The sequence below is a fragment of the Silurus aristotelis genome (genome assembly GCF_946808225.1).
Source record: "Silurus aristotelis genome assembly, chromosome: 8".
In the NCBI taxonomy this organism is placed as follows: Eukaryota; Metazoa; Chordata; class Actinopteri; order Siluriformes; family Siluridae; genus Silurus; species Silurus aristotelis.
The window spans coordinates 10,020,179-10,043,199 of NC_139581.1; the positions used below are offsets into that span (position 1 = coordinate 10,020,179).

A 23,021-nucleotide genomic window follows, 5' to 3' on the forward strand; every position below is an offset into this window, starting at 1 on the left:
TCTGCTTTGTACCAGAAGTGCTGATGATGCACACATGTATCTATTTATTTATTGATTATTGATGATAAATATGTTACCCTTCTAAATCGAATGCTGTAATTGGGTATGAGAATATCCTCACATAAATAATAAACACTGTCTGTTCTGATAGCACACACAGTGATCATCGTATTCCTATCCATAGTAATCCTGGTGAGTGGGCTACTACAGCACAGAGACTGAGCCTCTTTTCTGTTCATGAGAACGAGGAAATAAAATGCTGTATTTGGGGAAATGGTTTTAGCAGACGTTAAAGGAGAGAGACACAGTCCCAGGCTTCAGGAGGGGAGAGAAAACAAAGGACAGAAGATTATCATTCACGTTGCACCCTCGCTACAATGCGGCAATGAAAACACAAGCTTGAGGTAAGAACACACAGAATTCTGCTTCATTTCTTTATTAATTATTGTGATTAGGTGGAATAGTGGACACTTTGCACACACACACGCTTTGGTTTAATGTGTAGTATTGCTCCCTCATGGCATGGCCTATGTGTTAAATGAATACAGTGTGTGGGCCTGTTCTCATTCATCATTCATTCTCATTAACCTTAATGTTCCCAGCATGCAATGGGATGTGCAACTTGCAGTTTAGGGCACAAAAACGGTAAAACACACTTATACGCTGATATCCAATAATCCTGATGTAGTCTGATTTTATTTATAGCCAACTGCTGTTAAGGAGTAAAACAGCGAACTGTAGATTAAACATCAAGGTGTTTAGCAAAATGAGTTTCATAGAAATTACATTTTTGCTTTTCTGGAATATTTTGTACTAAAATGACTACGCTTTTATGTGGATCACTGAAACTATCACACCTAAGTCTGCTGATCTACAGTGAAATGTTAAAAGAAATTGCGTAAAGTTGTGAGAGGGTTTTCTGACATTGTATTAAATTAAATGTATAAAAAAAAAACACTGAGAAAAGCCACCGTATCTTTATATCGATAATAAAAATTCTTATAATTTCATTGCTCAATGTCAAACTCTTTAATATTTATAGCTAACTATTTAGAATATGACCATATATATATTGCATTTATAATGTAGTATTCTTATGTAAATGATCATTTACAAAAATATACCTCTGAATTCATGCAGTGTGTATATATGTATTTGTTAACTTTTTTAATTGAGTACATAAATATGTTGAGAAAATGGTCTATATAAGTGATTCTGAAAATTTTTTAATAACGACTGCTGAAAGGGAATTTTTTTGTGATCCTATTTTTTCTGTTTGAATTTTTTTTTTTTTTTATTAAATATGAATATGTCATATATTGTACATTTACTGTATGTGTTAGGTTCTTGCCGAAGTCTGAATGTGTTACAGATGTTGGGATTCATAGCAGGAGAGAAATCTGCGAAGCGTGTTTTTTCTCATCTATCTCAATGTAGTTGTATATATCTAAGTATATGTATATGTATATGTATATGTATATATATATATTCTAAGAAGCTGTAATCGTTATATGAAACTCAGCCGAACTCAGACACAGGACCTGATATTCTCACCCGCTTGATAAAGTTGCATGAAATCTCAATATTTCGTACATTTTACTTTTTTAAATCACTATTAGGGCTTTGTAATTGATTTTGTAATCACAATTACCCCAACAATGTTCTACATATACAATTTAGGTATCTTTGGAAAGAAGACACTTTGGGTTATTCATCACTCGGAGTGGATGTTGCTCAATAAGATAATAAGCTATAGACACTGAAGTGCTTTGAATAAAAATTTCCTATATTTAACGTGTTTTTTTTTTCTATTGATTTCTCAGCTGTTCTTCAGCTGTGCTGTCTGAAACGTCGTCCTATAACTATATGTTTGCACTTAACGGAAAGTTGCTAATATTTACGAAGCTGTTGAGGATTTGTGTATGTACATTTGTCATTTCTGTTTGAAGATCAAATGCAACTGCAATCAACTAAAGAATTTATACCAATAAATTAATAATAAAAGATAAATTATATTTATATTCAATAATCCGTTTTTTTCTGTTTCTGTGAAAGTCCATATAACAGAATAATAAATGAGGAATAGGCATGTGAGATTCAAATATTAAATTCTGTATAAACATATTTGATCAGACTATTTCTATATAAAGAAATGTTGTCTATCTAAATATTTATTTCAGTATTTAATCAAAATAAATTAAAATTTATACAGATTATAAAAATGATATATATTATGTATATAAGAGTATGTTAAAGTATAATAAAACACCAAATTAAATGAAGTTATTCAGTTTTTGAAGTAATAATATTGTTAGTATACGTTACAGTCTGCAATTGTTAAGTTAAAATATCAAGCACATGTACAGCGCGTGTAAATGTTTTGCGGAATGTGTTGAATTGCTACAACTAGTTTTAAGGAGTCTAACTACAATAATAATAATAATAATAATAATAATAATAATACCACAGGGAAATTACCTTCTTTATTAAACATATATTTAGAATAAAAATATAACATTACAAATTTATTAAGATTGATCATTGGTAGAAAGTTAAGATTCCATTATTGATGATTAATGAAAGTCAACTGTAATGAGCATGAGGTTGAGGAAATATTTTAAGCCCAGAATCATCAATAACCATTTGAATGTACCATTATAAGGCCCAGGCTTTACCAGGCTCAGATATCGGCCCCTGCTGGCATTCAGAAGCTTCATAGTCTAGTTTTTTATGCTGTCTGTCAAACAGTACAGTTGCCTCCAGTGCCCACAGGCAGCCATTACTCATGATACAGTGATACATAATTGCATCACCAGAACCTTTTTTTTGTTCTCTAGCATACTGCTTTAATAAGGCCAATCAATTTGAAAAGTGGAGTCAACATTTTTTATGATTTAATGGCTTCCTTCTCTCTTTTGGTGCCTATAGTCCCTTAGTGTAAGTCCCCTGGATGTCGAGCAAGGGACATTCCTTCCAATAGCAGACTAATGGATTCTCAATGTGGAGGTAGAACTTCATCAGAAAATCCAATCTCAGAACGTCTGTCTTTCTGTAGACACCCTTTTAAACATGTGCTTTATTCATGTGTCTGCCAGATTTGAGCAAAAATAAAATGAAACAGATTCGATATGATATTATTGTGCCTAAAAACTATTAAATTTCCCCCGATAGTTTTATATTTAAAGAGACTGAACTTGATTTTTTTTTTAATAATCATTAGCATCTTCATCTGTCTCTGGAAATGAAGAAATGACCACATAAAATAATTTTTGATAATGCACAAAACAAATTATTATAATTAGGCAGTATGCACAGAATCCTACTTGTGTGTGTACCATTTCAGGTGTTTAATAAGCAGTTTAATAAATCATGAATAATGAAATAGCAAACAAATCACATTACTTCTTTTTTAACACTGCAGGGAAATATGAGAGTCTTGGGACCCAACAATTTTTTAATTAATTACAGTGGAGAATCAATTAATCAATACTTTGCAACCTTCTACAAGTTTAGAAAATGTCATATCTGCATTTATTTTCAATACAAACACAAAATATTCACATTTTTGGTCATATACACCACTTATAATATATATAAAACATAATAGAACCTAAAACCGAATATACATACAACAGAATTCTCTTTCGTACATTTTATAATAAATTGATTTGTTATAAACAATTCTGGAACCTTAATTTAAGCTACATCAACACTGACCAGGCATTTACAAACGATGAATGAATAAACAATCTTAATGCTTTGCTGTTAGTGTATAGTAGGTACACTGACCTCTTGCTTTTGTGTGAGAAAATAAAACCTCCTGTGCATGTGATTATTTTGTTGCATGTCTCTGAGGATCCCAGTCCCAATGCACATCCCAATTCCAAGACAGATTTCATGTGAACCCTTTTGGCATGAGTTCTGAAAAAAAAAAAAATGAAAATGAATATGTCCAATTTGCCTATTATATTTTCTTAGAACGCTTTTGTTTTGTTTGCATCCCTAGTGTTCTTGTCTTTATAAAACTATAGTCGTAATCTTCAAGTATTATAAGTGTTTGCTTGCATGCCAAATAATTATACAGTCATCATCAGCGCTGCGGTGATGTTAGATTTGGTCAATGTGGAAAAGAACGGATCGGATTACTCTGCATTTAGCTGAGTGACTGTGCACATTAGAGCTTGTTTCAAGACTACGCAAGAACCATCTTTAAAAAAGAGCCACATTTGTGTATTTTAATAAAGTTGCAATTAAATTAGTTCCAGTCACTTGTAATCTGGAATGAACAGTAAAATGCATGTTACTGTGTCTAAATCTGTTTTTACAAAGGTAATATTTGGATGATAGCATCTATAAGATGTAATATACATGTCAACTGATTATAGTGTAATACAGTAGCACTATGTGTGCATCTGGGATGTGAAATACAAATAAGCTCCATCGAATGAAAGTGTAATGGCTTGTGAGCAATGAGCCAAGCTAAAATGGTTAGTTTCACCCTGCGCTATGTCAGTCAAATTTAGATGCAACCCAACAGAACTCGGTGACCCCCACATTTTTACAGGCTGGGGTCACATAGGCACACACACACACACACACACACACACACACACACACACACACACACACACACACACACACACACACACACTTACATTGCTCAAGGGAGTGTTTTACACTGGCTTTTTCCTTCTCTTACAGTGGGAAGCAACACTCTGGAGCATTTCCCTACATGGCTTCACAACAATCCCATCAGGCCCTAATCACGTCTGGACCAGTACAGCAGCTCCATCCTCAGCATTCCTCCATCCACATGCTCAGGGTATGACGCAGCCACAGGACAATAGGAGGATATTGAAATGCGTTGGTGTCTCCACGAAAGTCCCCACAATTGTCTGCCAGCTTTGGTAGAGAGGTGAATACGGAATGCTGGAAAGGTGGAGTGTGCTGGCTTCAGTTGTTCATACAGTGCCTTGCATAAGTATTTACCCCACCCCAGAACTTTTTCCTATTTTTGTAGTTTTACAACCAGAACATGAAATGGTTTTTAAATAGGATTTAATGTGTCATGAATCTTCACAAATGTTTAGAGGAAAAAAAGTTTTTTAAATGTCCTGCATCAGTCTTTTTGAACAGCTTAGGAGGGTCACAATAAAAGGGAGACATGATCCCAATCAACAGGAATCTGCCCTAATTATAGCTCTTTATGAACAGATACACACACTAGTCATTTTGACCATGTATTTGCACAAAAGGAACCCAGTGATTCCCTTGTGTTTTATTCCTTTCATTTGTGCACGAGTTCAGACACACACACACACACACCGATGGATTTGATTTGATCGGACAATTTATAGATTCCATGCCAACTCGAGTACACGTTGTTAACAAGATACCAGTAAGAGATGAACCTGGTTACAAGGACGTTCAGAAATGTTTGTAAATAGTTATGGAATACCACATTTCACTCAGGTTTTTGTTGATGTTTAATTTGTAATTAAAACATTTGTCCTAAATATAAAGCACAGGATCATTTTTACAGTATGCTGAATTGCAGAAGTGTGAGAGAGAGAGAGAGAGAGAGAGAGAGAGAGAGAGAGAGAGAGAGAGAGAGAGAGAGAGAGAGAGAGAGAGAGAGAGAGAGAGAAGGAGTTTGTGTATGAGAGGGAACCTGTTCCAATTCAAATCATTCTACTGTACAAAATAATGTACCGGATTTTCATCTTGATTTCCCAAAAGTATTAGTGCGCAGCCGCTATCAGTGATAGTGTGGTGATAAACATACTGTACATTAACAGTCTAATAGCAGAGATAATGTTAACATTATGCTGTACGGACCCTGACCGGTTCAACTGGTGAAAACAAATCACCTTCAATTCCCTTCTGTGCCACTTTTAGATTATTTCCAGGCTCTGTTATAATGCCTATAATTGAGACTAATTGAATCTATTTAACTTTGCTTTTAGAATCAAACAGTATCTAAACTGATAGAAAGCAGGCTTATTTAAGACTCTGTAATTATTCTCCTGTTATTACAGTTTGAAACAGACTCCTCTGCTTAATAGCTACTCCTTGTAGACTTCTCTAAATGTAATGAGTCATGTTGGTTATATCAATAATCTTTTTTGTATTATTATTCAGATTGTCCCTTCAAGAATGTGGTATATGGAGTTAAAAAAAGAATTCATGAATCCATGAAAAAGGAGGAAACTGAAACCTTCTATTTTTAGATAGTCATAAAATATATATGTTCAAAATTAAAATTTTAATTAAATGCAACAGTACAGTATAATTTTACAGTTTGATAGAATACAGTGTAATTTAAAATATATAGTGTAAAAATGTATATAAGAATGTATATTTAAAAAAACTAAAGGAAAATTTTAAATAACTAATGGTTCAACAGATGTCTAGTGGTTTGATGGTTTTCTGGAACAGGAGCAATGGACGTGTGTATGCTTATACTGATTGCTATCACTGATTGAAAAAGAAAGAAAGAAAGAAAGAAAGAAAGAAAGAAAGAAAGAAAGAAAGAAAGAAAGAAAGAAAGAAAGAAAGAAAGAAAGAAAGAAAGAAAGAAAGAAAGAAAGAAAGAAAGAAAGCGCATGAGATACAAAACATATCAAATGCAAAATTTATGATTTCATGATATTGACATTGCACTTGCAATGCTTTAGGAAACGTTATATGGTATTTTATGAATTGAGGGTAAATGATTCAATGATTTGTGGTTTCCATCAAATATATAACCAACAGTATTTATATGAGTATTTAAAAACAGTGTGGACGAATCCTGCAACAGGACAACAATCCAAAACATAAAAAACATAATGCAGCATTACAATCATTAAAGAATATATAAAATGCTGCTTGAAACATAAAACAGAACAAATTGGGTTTAGTCAAGTTATGAAAAAAATAGTCAAGACTGGATCTCTAATGTTTAACAGGTGGAATTAAATTAAGATTTTTATAAATTTTGCCAATCCTGAGTCTGCTTTCATGCTTACTAATATATACAAATCTCTGCCATCAGAACTTATGGTGGTTAGAATTAGCATGTTAAATAAAGTTAGCATTAGCACTGTTTATTCTGGCTTCAATTTGTTTTCTTGCCAAGTTTTAAGCACAATGTAAACTTTTGCTGAGGGAAGAATTGTTCACCTGTACCTGAGCACCTGCAAATTTTTAGGCTAGAAAAGGGATAAAATGAAGGGCAAGTTTTTATGAATGACAAGAGGTGCATGCAAACAACAACTACAGACCATGATGCATTTTTCAGGCATTTAGAGATATAAAAAAAGACCTCTAATCCATTCCTACAAATCAAAACAGAGATTTAATGTTTAAAAATGGTTTAAAATAGTAATAATTTATTAATAGTTAAACAATCAGGTGGAGTCTGGTTTCTTTTAACATTTTTTTCCTCATACCATCTCAGAGATTTTTTTACTGCAAATATCACCAGTGGCTTGCTCAATTATATAATAAAAAATTTACATTTTATTGTGCAACAAAAGACTAATTAAAAATATATGGTAAAAAAAAGTATAACAAAAATAAAAATAAAGTCAAGATTCAAAAGGACTCTAATGGTATAACTGATGGTGTCCAGTGGTTTGATGGTTTTCTCTGGATTTCTTTTATTGGGATAAATGTATAAAGGATACACTTATGTGGACTGATTTATAGGTTAGATTTGTAATCTATTTAATTGTGTAAAATACATTGGTACAATGTCCATTGTTAAATGTGTTATACAAATTTTTTTTTATTTGAGATCTTTATAAAAGCATCCAAAAGCTTTTATAAAGGAGGTTGTAATCAGGTATAAAGGCAACATCTGACCCTACAAATACTTGCAGAGTAGTTCAATCACAGTCAGAAAGAGAAATGTAATCATTTATATCATCTCAATTAATCATTTGACACTTTTTTGTAACTTGTTGTAATAAACATGTGTGAATCACGCAATATAATACTGCTGTAAAGTGCATTCTTTTGTCTCTTTTTTCCCGGTGCCAAGATTATGCAACCTTTAACACTGAGCTGTTTACAAAATGAAGCACATTTACTTGACAGTTTTTTTCATATTCAATTTTATGCACTTTCAAGGTGTTTGCGGACTGTCACATGTTTCCAGGCGTGGATTCATTTACGAATTCTTTCATAATTCCACTTTCGTGACACTAAAGAAAGAAAAATGGTGTCAGGTCTGTTACTGTGTAATCAGGGCATTGCTGTGTTTCCTTCCGCGATAAATAAACACTTTAAAAGTGAGAACGCGGGATGCTGAGCGTGTGTTTGACTACATATGTATGTGTGTGTTTAAGGTCTGCCAGCACATGAAAGCCTGGAAAACTCCCGATGCCACACTTGTGGTGAGTCGTATAAATAACATTGATCAAACAGCCTTGATGTGTTAGTTTCCTGCTAAATGGGCTGTATCCTTCCTATCCAGCATGTTTACCTAAAGACTGATGGACCTTCTCCCTGATTACTACAGCTGAAAAGACCTCGTCGTTCAAACGCAGCACTAATATTCAACAGCTCAGCATCATTCTGATACACAATTCTGCACTGCACAGGCTTACAATGAGGAAAAAAGCAACCAGATCATTTAATGAAGAATGATGGCAAGTAGGTCCAGTTTCAATAAGCTTTCCTTTACTACTATAGTAGTTCTGATAAAGCTCTGCAAAGCTCCCCAAATCTGTAATTACTCACTCTGTACCATAGTTGAGATAAAGATGAAAAAATGCCCTCCTTACTATCATAAAAGCCCCTGTGACAAAAGCCAAAATGATTGACTTTGACATCATGGAGAGAGATTGCAGTCATTTGAGGTTGAGCGAGAGAAAATGCCTGAGTGTGTACTTTGTTTTATGGCCTGTGCTTTCCTCTCCAAGGGGCCTAAATTTATTTTTGTGTCTCAATCACAGGGCATAAATCACAGCTGTCTCGCACTGTTTTGCCCTCAGTCCTTTCTCTTTCTCCGTCTGTCATTTTTGCTCCATCTCACACAATTATCACTATTCCCGCTCTCGTTTTTTCTCTCTCTCTCTCTCTCTCTCTCTGCGCATTATCATAGAGCGTTAAAGGGGCCGTCTTCTCCAACCTCACGAGGGTCCTGTTTTTTGTCCTGCGGAAGAATTAGCCCCTCAGACGTTACCACATCCCAGGCTGCGGTGCATACTTTCAAAGCCTATATTTCCCCACTTCACCCAGGCCTGAGGCCTCACGGCCGTCCATACTCAGCCTCTAATTAGATTACCCAGATTCTCTGCTCCACTCTGGGCTCCACTCTGGGCAAGCCTGACCTTCTCAGAGCTGTAATATGGAGCCTTAAAAAAAGAAAATGATTAAATGGCGGTCAGAAAGGAGTCTGTTACACCCAATAGTGTGCTGACACAACCACTTCTATAAAGTCTCCAATCCCCACTAGGATTTATGGAGCATGGTGGTTGGTAATGGTAGAGAGAGACAGAGCTTTTATGGCCAGGTCAAGGCCGATTAGGATGCTCAGTTGCTGACAAATGGTAGACAGTAGAATCAACCACTGTGCTAATCGTACAGTTAAATTAATGTAGTCTAAGAAACAGCGCTAGCTCTTTGAACCCAAATAGACATTATCTTGTCATGACACACAGCCGAATTAACCTCTGGAGTTGATCACATGATATATCAATTCTTCAGTAACAGTAACCCTGTGCTGACTGCTGACTCAAATTCTTGTTTTTGACTGACTAGAATGGAACCTTCTCCTGTTGTTGTAGCCATCAATCTCAAAGTTCACCATGCTATGCATTCTAAAATTTTTGCTCACCACGGTTGTGAAGAGTGGTTATTTGAGTTACCGTATCCTTCTGTATCCCATCAACCCCATCATGTTATTTAATGTTTGAATGGACGGTAAAGGTTATGTTATGTACAGTATTTTAATGTTTACCCTATTGCCCTTTTCGTATAGTTGAACCTGTAAGGGGTAAAATGATTTTAAACGTCTGAGGTTTTAAAGGGAGTTAAAGAGATTTCACAAATGACACATCAATCATTTTAAAAATAACTTATAATTTAAATGTATTTTAGGTTATTAACTCTGAGGTATGTCATTAGATTTAGAGGTCGAGATCTAGAGGTCGTTAAATCATAAATGTTAAATCGGTCAGAGGGAATTCCTATTTATTTTCTAGAATATCAGCCATTACAAAAGCTCAGGCTACAAGACACAGGATTATATGTATGTGGTTGTAAAATTACTTTATCATTTCCAGAGTCATTCACAGGGACCTGTAAGGTGGATGCTGTACACTGTCACATAGCAGAAGGACATGGGTGAATGTGCAACTCCACATTCCACATTCCACATTTTTATTTTTATTTATTTATTTTTTTTTAATCCAAATGTTATTCAAAACATCCAAGGATCATATCGAGCAACACACAGTAAAGACAAAACAAAGAGGGAGACAAAAAATTTAAACAAATTCAACACAAACACTGCACCAAAACCTCACAATGATTTGAGTATTTAGACTGTGCCCTTGAGCAAGGCCCTTACCCCTCTGTGCTCCAGGGGGTGCTGTTTAATGACTGACCCTGTGCTCTGACTCACATATCTGGCATATCCCAGCTTCCTATTATCACTGGGATATGCAAAGAAAGAATTTTACGATGCTGTAATGCACATGTGATGAGTATCAAGTGGCTTACAAATAAAAACTTGTAATTGTTGTGAATTGCAGTGGTATACGAGGATTAAAACACTTTACAGTTAAAGTTGAATGATCAAATTTATGAACAAATCTTTTCAAACTTACCCCATGATAAACATTATTTATATATAGAGTGAGACAAACAACTGAGTAGCTGAAACTAAATTTGATTTAATTTCAGCTTAATTTATCATTTTGGCTTTTAAATAAAAACAACTTATTTTTTTCTCATCATACTTAAAAAAAAATATAAATCTCATCCTGAATGAACCATACTGCTATCTCGCCGGTTCGTGAGTTTAAGTGGGCAAAGAGCTGAGCAGCCAGTAATCGATTACTGATGTGAGGCAATGTATATGGAACGAAGCCATAATCCAAATCCTGCATGCTTCACCTAATACAGATGTACATACCCTCAAATTAAAGTTGACAATCTGCACTTTCACCTAGACATTTTCTAATCTAGTGGGCTGAAATACCGGCCAAAACAACAAAAAAAAGGTTATGTGTGCGTTTGTGTGCATGTGTATATGCGTGTGTGTATGCAGATAATATGGCATACCGTGAGTGATGTCTCTGCAGATTCTGCTCGGAGGAAGTGGTGAGTGTGAGTGATTCTCAGTCATAAATCATTCTAGCAGGATAGTGGGAGGCTGCCAAGCACGGAGAAACGGTCATGTTCTGCACAGAGACTATCTCTCATACATGCGGCCTCTCGTTCCACACGCTCCACATTTTAGACAAAAAAAAGAGTGCCACAAAGCTTCATTTATGACAATGGATATATGTCAGGATGGAGAGCATAAGGCTGTGTTTACATGCCTATATTTTACAGTATGGTATGTAGTTGTTATTATATAGCTCAATAGGTAGATATAATAAGTGATTTCTTGTACATGCTTTAGATACTGGAGTTTACTTTCAAATGGTGCCCCAATGTAAGAAGTAAATCACTACTAATAACTATGTCTATACAGAAGCAACATACTTTTCATAAATACTACTAAACCTAAATTCAGGAGAACACATGTTCAATAATACTAGACTACCTGATCATTATTCACACACACATTCACACCTAGGGCAATTTAGTGCAAATTTAGCGTCGTAAATCCCAGGCATGCTGTTATGTGAGAAAGAAAACCACAGAACATGGAAGAAACCCCACACAGACACACAAGTGAACCGCCACACAACAGTAACCTTAAGTTTAAGATAAAAGCCGGGACCCTGAATCTGTAAGCCCTCACTTAAAAGTTAATGATAATATTGTGCATTTAAATAACTTGTGGTGTCAAAGACCGCTTCATTTTTCACTTTAGTTACAATGTGCTTATAAATTCGTTTTTTTACAGGTAGGCCTGCAAAATGCAAATGAATTTAAACAGCTGAAGGTGAAACGCACTGGTGCACATGGAGTAAAAGTCAGCTGAAGTTCATCTATGGCCCCCTATGCATTTTCCATGGCACAGCATGAACGTCAGAAAATGACCGACGTGCAGCTCATGAATAACTATCATGAGCGGTTCAGCGACCGCTTCAGAGCTGTTCTCAATTAGCAGCTATCATACTGAATTTCAACCAAAAAATAAAAATAAAAAATCCTACACAGCTGCGGAATGTGAGAACATAGGACTCAGATTGACTTAACAGGAGTTTGACACATTTCTACTCAGCAGGTGACTGCACTAATATTCAGGATGATTTATTTAAATGTAGCAAGGCTTTGTTTTAAATGTATGTATTTCAAAAGTGCAAGCCGTCCCTTTTACACTTGCAGTCAGTTGTTTGAATGCTGGTGTTATTCTATTTAAGTATTGAAACCAATATTGGCAGAAATCATGAACCTTCAGCAGCTCATGAGGCAGGGCTTCTTGGAACTGGCTAATCAATCTCAATCGTGAGCTGTGGCTTCACACCGAGATCCTTTCTCTTCTTTCACCGAGCCTCATCGATTCCCAGTACCACAGCAAGAAAAGTCTTACTTCACACATGCATGTCACATGGAAATGTGGAACAAATTAAACCCGTGCACACAGAACAACTGACCATTCTGACATCTGAGTCAGTGAGGGACCACAGGCTGCCCGAGAGCATAAGAACGTTCTGGCATTAACATTGAGCAATGAAGATTCTGCTTTTTCCCCCAAGTAAACGCTGGTTAGAGGCTCTGATATAAAACAGAAGGCATTTAAGTGACTTCTGAGACCACATTATAGCCATTAAAATGCTCTCAGTACACCAAAGGGTGCGTGGTCTGGGTCTTAAAGCCTGTCTGTTTCTAGACTCTTTCTATTCTCATGGCTATTCCCACTGGGTAGTCTAAAGGATAAGGGTGTACAAGGGATAAGAGGTGGGGAAGGATAAGAGCTCCTGGCCTCACGCCATCCATAATTACCTCACACTCTGGCTCGGCCGACGGGAAACCCAAAGCCTTAATCAATTAGCAATCAGCAGTTGGCTCAGAAGGACCGAGAGTCCCTGCATGGCCCCAATGTGCAGACACGAGTTTAGGGGCTAGTCCAGAACCCTGCTGTCTTCAGAGCAGTCTAAGTTTAGAAGAAAAAAAAATAGACAACTGTGTGAAGTATCACAGGCTCATGAGGCAATGCACAATTTCTGACACTAATAATTTTTAGCATTTAAATCTAGTCACATTTAAAAAGTGTGGCATAAAAATAATTTATAACAAAATATTTAATGAAGACACAAGAATTGATGATTGTCAAATCAAATCTATGCTCTAACATTAAGATTCAAGGTATTTAACCCAAACTCTAACTATATATAAATATTAAATCTAATACAGCTTTTTTGTTTTGGAGTGAGGACAAGTAGTGTCTTTGAACCAAGGTTTGTTCAAACATGATTGAAAGTATATGTTGTGCTGAAAGATAGAAATTAGTTTTACTATTATGTTAATTTATTGCTAAACCAAAAACTCGATACTACATTTCTAGGAAGCTAAAAAAATGTGTGATGTAGCTCTATGAGAATTTCCCACAGGTTTTATGCCTGTAGCTGTCATTATAATAGCTCTTTTCATCAGAATTGCTTCTGATTTCATAAGAGGATTGGATTAAATTGGACATGTGCACCAGGCGATGAATACCATGTGTATCAGCTGCCGAAAACATTTTTTAATACCAAAAGAGGAAGCATCTGTCTGCAAAATCGCAGGTGTCTGTCAGGATGGGATTAAAATAATCAAGAGCAAAAAAGGATGTAATCTTGACTGTAATTGTCTATAATTGAGGAGGGAGAAAAATAAACACCGTGGTCAATCTGGACCGAAATAAAACCATTGAGCAACACCTGCAAATAATGGAATAAGGCCAGCCTGTCCAAAATTAGCCTTTTTTTTTCACTATTTCTTTCTTGTATTGGACAGCAAAAAAAAATCTGATGCTAAATATGTAAATGTAACAGGTTGCTCACATCAAGAGCACACACAATAGTGTGCATTTAAGTTTAATAATCCAGTGGAGGACACTGCGTTAACTTTCTCTCAAAAAGTTGCCTTCATAAGGTTTCTTTTAAAAAAAATGACAATACTGCTCCTAGTGGTCGTAATACTGTAAATCATTTTTAAAAAAGAATACCTAATGCTCTTCCACAAGAGGTCAGTATTTCATTACTTTCTCATCCTTCCCCCAACGCAGCTTTGAAAGTTTTGAACATATTAGGACACTTGACGTTTCCAGCCGTATCTGGTTCTTCTCCAAACTGTTACCACAAAGTTGGAGGTTGAGGATTGTATAAGATGTTTTTGCATATGGTAACATTACATTTTCCCTTTATTTGAACCAGGACACCAAAACCTGTAACAGCATGACAATGCTCTTCTGCACAAATTACAAGATAATGTTGTGCTCATGAATTCTTTTCAACCTCCCCAGGTTTTCTCACACCACCCTACTGTCTCCATTGGCCCTTTCACTGGCTTCCTGTAGTTGCCTGCATTAGATTTAAAACGCTGATGCTCGCCTGCAAAGCCAAAAATGGACAAGCACTCACCCTACCTCTCAGCACTTATTTCACTCCGTGTAACGAACTTCTTCTTGATGCTCAAACAGCTAGTAGGAGTCACTAGCTTTGTCACTGGTCTTCAAACAACATCTAAAGACCTACCTCTTCTTGAAACATGGTTTATATGGGTTAAAGTGGAAGATCTTGTGTGGAAGATCCTCAACTCTACTAAACACCTTTGGGATGAAATGAAACGCTGACTGCACCCAAGGCCTCCTCACCCTACATCAGTACCTGACTTTACAAACAACTTCATGGCTGAATGACCACAAATCCCCACAACCACACTCCAAGAATCTTGTGGAACATCTTGCCAGAAGAGTGGAAGTTAATATTATAATATTCTAATATTTAGATTCCCGAAAGCTCTTATTCAGCTGGACAGGCTAGCCGCATTTTGTGGCAACAGAAATGCAGCTCTGAGCGGTCAGACTCACGGAGGTGAAATTTGCGTTTAAATCAACACAGAATATTGTAGGAACTCTGTCCTTGTTTCCACCTATTGCTCGCCGCTGGTTGAGTTTATGGTTGTGAGATGTATACCTTCAAATTTCAGAACTGTGCTCCATAAATTTCATCACAATGTGGACTTTGCAACCAGAGGGGAAAACATGCTGTATGTTGTTTACACAAGCATCCTGGGCCCCACCTTAGCTACTCAGACCACATCTCTGTTATGTTAATTCCAGCACACAGACCACTCAACAGGTGTTCAAGACCAGTTTGGAAGCAGATGGGAACCTGGCCAGCAGGAGCCATCTCTGCTCTTCAGGACTTCTTTAAATGCACTGACTGGGACATGTTTAGGGGGCTGCAACCAGCAACGACTTGGAGTAGTACACATCGTCAGTGACCAGCTATATCAGCAAGTGCACATGATAACGTGAGCATCTCCAACAACATCACCAAACACTCCAACTAGAGGCCGTGGATGACCGCAAAGGTGTGTGCAGTAATATGGTTTGAGGTACAGAACAATGGTGGCAAGAAAGACCAACCCCCTCCTTCCAAATTACCAAGTTCTCTGTCTAACTACAGCTGAAGTGAGGAACCCATCTTGATGAAGTGCTTTGAGAGGCTCATCATAAGACACATCAAGACCCAGCTACCACCCTCACTGGACCCCATGCAGTTTCCATATCACCCTCACCCACCTGGACAAAAAGGACACATACGTACAAATGTTGTTAATAGACTTTAGTTCAGCATTCAACATAGTCATCCCTCAGCACCTGATTAAGAAGTTGAGCCTACTGGGCCTGAACATCTCCCTCTGCACCTTGATTCTGGACCTCCTGACTGGGAGACCTCAGTCAGTCCAGATCAGGAACAGCATCTCCAGCACCACCAAACTGAGCCCTGGGGCCCCACAGTTCGAACCACATCATCAAGTTCGCTGATGACACGACCGTGGTGGGTGTAATCAGCAAGAACAATGAGTCAGCATACAGAGAGGAGGTTCAACAGTTAACAGCCTGGTGTAGAGCCAACAACCTGTCTCGAAACATTGACAAAACTAAAGAGATTGTTGTTGACTTTAAGAGAGCACAGTGTGGCCATTCTCCACTGATCACTGACAAATCCTCCATAGAGATCATCAAGAAGACCAAATTCCTTGGTGTTCATCTGGTGGAGAACTTTACCTGTCAAACAACACCAACTCCATCACCAAGAAAGCCCAGCAGTGCCTGTACTTCCTTAGAATTCCTGAGAAAAGCCAATCTTCTTCCCCCCAACCTGACCAGGTTCTAGAGAGGGACTATCGAGAGCATCCTAAACAGCTGCCATACTGCCTGGTTTGGAAACTACAGCGTCTCGGATCACAAGGCCCTACAGAGGATAGTGAGGACAGCCAAGAAGATCAATAGAGTCACTCTCCCCTCTATCACGGACATTTACACCACACTTTGCATCCGCAAAGTCAATTGCATCGTGGACGATTCTCTTTAATTCTACATTAAAGAGAATCACTTTATTTAAAGTGAATAAAATACCCTAGTTAATGGAGTTGAACATTAATTGAGCCGCAGACACACACCTGACTCGTGTGTGTGTAGAGTAGGTGAGATGAACCGCACACCTGACTCGTGTGTGTAGAGAAGGTGAGATGAACCGCACACCTGACTCGAGTGTGTAGAGTAGGTGAGATGAACCGCACACCTGACTCGTGTGTGTAGAGAAGGTGAGATGAACCGCACACCTGACTCGAGTGTGTAGAGTAGGTGAGATGAACCGCACACCTGACTCGAGTGTGTAGAGTAGGTGAGATGAACCGCACACCTGACTCGGGTGTGTAGAGTAGGTGAGATGAACCGCACACCTGACTCGGGTGTGTAGAGTAGGTGAGATGAACCGCACACCTGACTCGTGTGTGTAGAGTAGGTGAGATGAACCGCACACCTGACTCGTGTGTGTAGAGTAGGTGAGATGAACCGCACACCTGACTCAAGTGTGTAGAGTAGGTGAGATGAACCGCACACCTGACTCGAGTGTGTAGAGTAGGTGAGATGAACCGCACACCTGACTAGAGTGTGTAGAGTAGGTGAGATGAACCGCACACCTGACTAGAGTGTGTAGAGTAGGTGAGATGAACCGCACACCTGACTCGAGTGTGTAGAGTAGGTGAGATGAACCGCACACCTGACTCGGGTGTGTAGAGTAGGTGAGATGAACCGCACACCTGACTCGAGTGTGTAGAGTAGGTGAGATGAACCGCACACCTGACTCGTGTGTGTAGAGTAGGTGAGATGAACCGCACACCTGACTCGAGTGTGTAGAGTAGGTGAGATGAACCGCACACCTGACTCGGGTGTGTAGAGTAGGTGAGATGAACCGCACACCTGACTCGAGTGTGTAGAGTAGGTGAGATGAACCGCACACCTGACTCGAGTGTGTAGAGTAGGTGAGATGAACCGCACACCTGACTCGAGTGTGTAGAGTAGGTGAGATGAACCGCACACCTGACTAGAGTGTGTAGAGTAGGTGAGATGAACCGCACACCTGACTCGAGTGTGTAGAGTAGGTGAGATGAACCGCACACCTGACTCGGGTGTGTAGAGTAGGTGAGATGAACCGCACACCTGACTCGAGTGTGTAGAGTAGGTGAGATGAACCGCACACCTGACTAGAGTGTGTAGAGTAGGTGAGATGAACCGCACACCTGACTCGAGTGTGTAGAGTAGGTGAGATAAACCGCACACCTGACTCGAGTGTGTAGAGTAGGTCAGATGAACTGGGAAAGCAGGCAGTGGGTCAAACCACTGTGAGGAAGGGGAGGGGGGGAACTCAACTGTTTCTAAATGCATTTTTTGCATTTATTTTTTTTTTTCTACTTACACAATTATTGAGGTATATATACATACATATATTTTTCACAATAGAGAGTTCGATATTTTTTAAATATTCTTTTGGGGGGGGGGGACAATCCTCGGATGGGGGGGACAACCCTCGGATGGGAGGGGGGAAGGGGGTGGGTCATTTCACTGTGTACTGCGTCAGCTATACATGGTTAAAAGGACAATAAAAGTTTCTTAACTTCTTGACTTCATAATAAATAAATGGGGACTAAATGTGGAAAGGTGTGTCCACAATCTATTGTCCAGTGTAATTCCAGATCACTGATGAGAAATTATTTTTATAAATATAGCTTATGCAAATATTCACTCATTTCCATTTCCATGATAAGTCTTATGTTTGTCTTTTACCTGACAAAGTACACACATTGGGGCCTGAGGTGTGTAATACCAGGCTCCATTTATTCTGTTATATTTGCTTAAGTATAGCAACTCGGAGTAAATTGTACTCGTAATTGTAAGAGTTTTAATGAAGATACTTTTCCCTTTGATTTAACATATTAGTAGATATAATTCTTGGTGGTTAAATCCCAAATGGTTTCATTTTGTTATACCACACCTTTAAAAAGGGTCACATCAATTACATTTTAAATGTTTTTGGCTTCTGCTCTCACATTTTTCTAGATGACCATAAAAATACTGCTGTCTCATCTTAAGGATTATGAATGAAGAATCAGAGTCCCTATAAGAGATGATTTATGTATGTATGTATGTATTTATGTATGTTTGTATGTATGTATGTTTGTATGTATGTTAGATAAGTTAGATACACTCGATTTTTACATGCATGTGCAAAGGACATACTCGAGACCAAGGCATTTTTAAGGACAAAACATTACGACCCAAGAAAACAGAAATGTGTATATATGTGAACAAAAGGTAAAAAAAAAAAAAAAAAAAACAGCAGAGAAAAAACTAAACAAAAAAATATTTCAAATGGACAGTTTTTCTAATAGCAAATGTAGACAAAATATCTAGTGGTATCTATTTATTTGTTCCACACGATTTTGGAGTGTGGTTGTGGAGATTTAATTCAGCCACAAAGGCAATAGTTAAGGTGAACATTCCAAAGGTGTGTAATAGGTTTGAGGACAGAGCTCTATATTATAGTGGGCAGTGATGGACAAAGTACACAAACCATGTTGTTGAGTTAAAGTAAAGATACACTCAGTAAAATATTACTCCAGTAAAAGTGCTCTCTTTAAACCTTAAGTTAAAGTACAAGTGTTTGCCTTCAAATGAACGTACTACTTGAGCCCAAAACCTTCTTTACAACTACTTCCAAAAAATCACATTAATAAAGCTATGAGTGTTGTGGCAAGTAAGAGTCAGAAGTTTCTTTTATCATTTATTCCTCTTAAAATGTTCTGCTTGCTGATGAACTGACGCTAAACTTTATGTTAGCGTTAAGTAGATATTTGACTCTGACATGTAGTGAAGAAATACTTTGGGAAAGTACAGATGCGTGAAGAAGCTTACGTACAGTAACGCGTTGTTTACTTCCTTACTGTTCACCACTGATAGCAGGCTACTCAAAATCTTCCATTCCAACCCCCTGTAAAGCATATCTTCATGGAACTCACTTTGTGCACAGAGGCATTGTCATGCTGGAACACGTTTGAGTCTTTAAGTTCAATTAGATGAATTTTAGCACATCTAAAGATATTGTATACAACTGTGTGCTTCCAACGTTGTGGTAACAGTTTGGGGTAGGACCATTCATAGCTAGAAGAGGCAGGTGTAGCAATACTTTAGTCTATATAGTGCACATATTTCATTTTTCCCCACTAGTATCTAATGTGAAAATGTTTTGCAGCCAGGCATGAACAGTAAAACATTTTTTAGTAACATTGTAGTCTATTTATTAGAAATTATCTATTTTAACACAATGCACATCTTGCATGGGACAAGAATACAAAACAAAACTAGATAAAAAAAAATACCATTTGAAATAATTGGAATTTAGTTTTTCTTTTTTTTTCTTTTTTACAAACAATAAATAGAGATTTTTGCATCCAGTTTATCATCACCATCATCATCATCATCATCATCATCATCATCTCTGCTGCTTGTGCTATATTTATAAAAGCATCAAAATAATTCCAGGCTTTTTAAATTATTATTCCTCCAGCATTAAATATAATGTGCCGAACAAGAACACAGGATTTTTCTCTCAAGTGTACAATGCATTTGCTTTGATCACACTGTTTTAACAGTTACATTTGATCATGTTCCCCAGACATGTTAGTTTAATTAAAATGTTGACCAGTACACCTTTAATATAAATAAATAATATAACCCATTGTTTTACACAGTGAGAGAGAAAGAACCATCACCTTAGTTTACATGATGCTCAATGTTCACAAGTTATCGTTTGTAATGCAAAAATTTTAATCAATCAAAATAAAGAAAGAGTAAAGAAAGGATGTCATGACTAAATGTTAGAGGTATTAATTTCTTCTCTTTTTAATGAATATATGAATATTTTAAATAAAAATGGTCAAACAGAAATGCGTGCTGCATTAATTGCGTGTTAAAAAATGTAGTGCCATCAAACTGAATTTGCGGTAATAGGTTGATTTTGACAGCCTTAATAGATATTTTATATATATATAATTACTAATTGGGTCCCTTACGAGGGAAATATCAAGGTCCGTGACGTCGGAGTGACGTGGGGCCGCCTTCCCGTGGGCTCACCACCTGCAGGAGGGACCGTAAGGGACGGTGCTGTGAGGATTGGGCAGCAGTCGAAGGCGGGGGCCTGCTTAGACTGCTGCCCCCGCTACCCGAATTACGGATAAGCGGGAGAAAATGAATGAATGAATGAATTACTAATTATACTATTAATCTCTAAATTATATTAAATGGCAGATCTGTACTTGGTGACTACTACTCCTGTAAGTGCTAGTGGATTCCTGATGCTACTTTATATTTCCTTTGCACTGAAGTGACACGATCAGTAAACTCATCTGCTAATCATGAGAGCATATTAAACTACCTGGTGCAGACCAAAATGCACCTGGAGATGTTTTGGACTTGTGTGAACACAAACGCTTGAGGCAAACTTTGTAATCCCTCTTACTTTACTTCCACTGTTGTTGGGTTTGTTTGGGTTGCCTGGAGAAACATTTCCAGTTGTAACATGATCCAACATCCACACACATTTCTGTCACAAATATTACACAAAAGTGATATTTTATCTACAGGCAGTACACATAAAGCTGTAAACAATGCATTAATGTAATTCATTTGTAGACTTAAGCTTAACCATCATGAACTGTCCAAAATAAGACAGTCAAGACACCAGTTTAAACAAACATATCTTTAATGATTTTTTTATAATTTTTTTAATAAAACAGTTTAAACATTAGGGTTTTATAATGTATCATGTTTTCACGGTACAGTGGATTTTGTCCTAAAGTAATGCTGTATATTTTTTTTTACTGGGACCAAACACATATGTGGCGAAACAAGTTTGCTCTGGTAGGGACATCTGGATCACCCCAATGAGAATATATATATATATTTTTATCAAAATGTGCCGAGGTTTCTTTTGGGTCACTGAGGTTAAGGTGGAGGTCGTGTGTAGGTGGCAGCAGGTGGGTGGTAGTATTGTTTCATTGTTTAGATAAAATAACGTGTATGTCACTGGAAAAAACCACAAATTACAAATAAGTGTTTGTGTTTGACCCCAGTGCCTCAGGCTCGTAGTATCTGTCCAGTAAGGACCGGGTTTCTGTCTCTAATAAGGTATTCTGTGATCTCTGTCAGTCTTGCTACAGACCTCTCCCACAGCTCAGGGACCTGAAAAACACACACAAACACACACACACACACACACACCTATTACAAAAGGTTACACAGGTGTCACAGCAGCCCTTCAGCAAAGGATGAACAGGGTGTAAACAGAGACCACATTTTGCACTTCGGTTCAGGAAAAGAAACTCACGAACATAAAAGACACACAAAAAATAACAGCAACAAAACACATAACCATAGACCTACACAAAGCCTGAATGAGTCAGTGGACCCACCCCCATCACTGTAAGAAAACAGTTGAAATGACAGAGAATGTATTTTACTACATAATCTGGACAGGTTCATTGCTGTAACACACATGTTTAGTATTTAGTTTCACTGGCGCCTTTGTCCAAGAGATGTCCGATGCGATAGCGGCTCAGAATTCCTGCTGTGATATTACACAGCAACAAATCAGCCATACATCAAAGACACCAAAAATGCTTTATTCTTTCAATCAAGTTCAATGCTTAATCCTTCTCTTATGCTCTCTTGGTGTTTGTGTTTGTCTCTTGCCTTGGTCTTATTTCATGTTACATATGCGTTTTAAATGAGACCTCGTTTCCCTCTTCACATGCTCTGCACCAGCTGCTAATTGGCGACGAATACCGCCAAGCCCGCTCCCAATTTGTCACCTGAATTGCTTTACTGTGTGGAAATGAAATCAAAAACGAAAATGCAGAAATCAAATGGAAATGCCATTTGGATACAACGCTGGGTTTTCCACATCTCTGTTCGGCTGAACTCAAAGGGAACGTGTACTTTTAAGTCGCTCTCGCTCAGGAATAAAGTAGATCACCCTGCCGTAGTTTATTTTAATGAATTCCACTTGTGTGACGTTTCGTGTGTCTCGCTGCAAATCCCGCATCTGACACTAATGTTTTGATTTCAAAGAACGGCGAAGTATTGATTGCAAACAGCACGTAGTAAATCTAATGTTTGAAATATAACAAATAGTTACATTTCCACCATTTATAGTTTGAAAGCATGACATATTCTTAGACAGTCTTCTAGAGCAAAGGATCTACAATCTCAGCCACAGAGCATAGAACAGATGATAAATGTATTAATTATACTACTAGCCAAGTGAAGGCTCTAATGTGTTTCCCAGTCTCATGTTATGTTT

General features: G+C 37.5%; 1 protein-coding gene and 1 long non-coding RNA gene across 3 annotated transcripts in view; one reads left to right on the top strand and one right to left on the bottom strand.

Moving 5' to 3' along the window:
• Positions 1-276: 276 nt before the first annotated feature.
• On the top strand, positions 277-6,359 carry LOC310729454. The gene is made up of 2 exons (XR_014534564.1): positions 277-404; positions 4,702-6,359. It is a non-coding gene; the product is annotated as an uncharacterized lncRNA (long non-coding RNA).
• Positions 6,360-21,404: 15,045 nt separating this feature from the next.
• The window catches only part of crppa (CDP-L-ribitol pyrophosphorylase A), a 30,716-nt gene continuing 29,099 nt past the window's right edge, over positions 21,405-23,021 (bottom strand). For both annotated transcript variants that reach the window (XM_083548276.1, XM_083548277.1), the window contains exon 10: positions 21,405-21,901. In XM_083548276.1, coding sequence (XP_083404402.1) covers positions 21,797-21,901 — 105 coding nt within the window. In that variant the 3' untranslated portion in view covers positions 21,405-21,796. The remainder of the gene's footprint in view (positions 21,902-23,021) is intronic.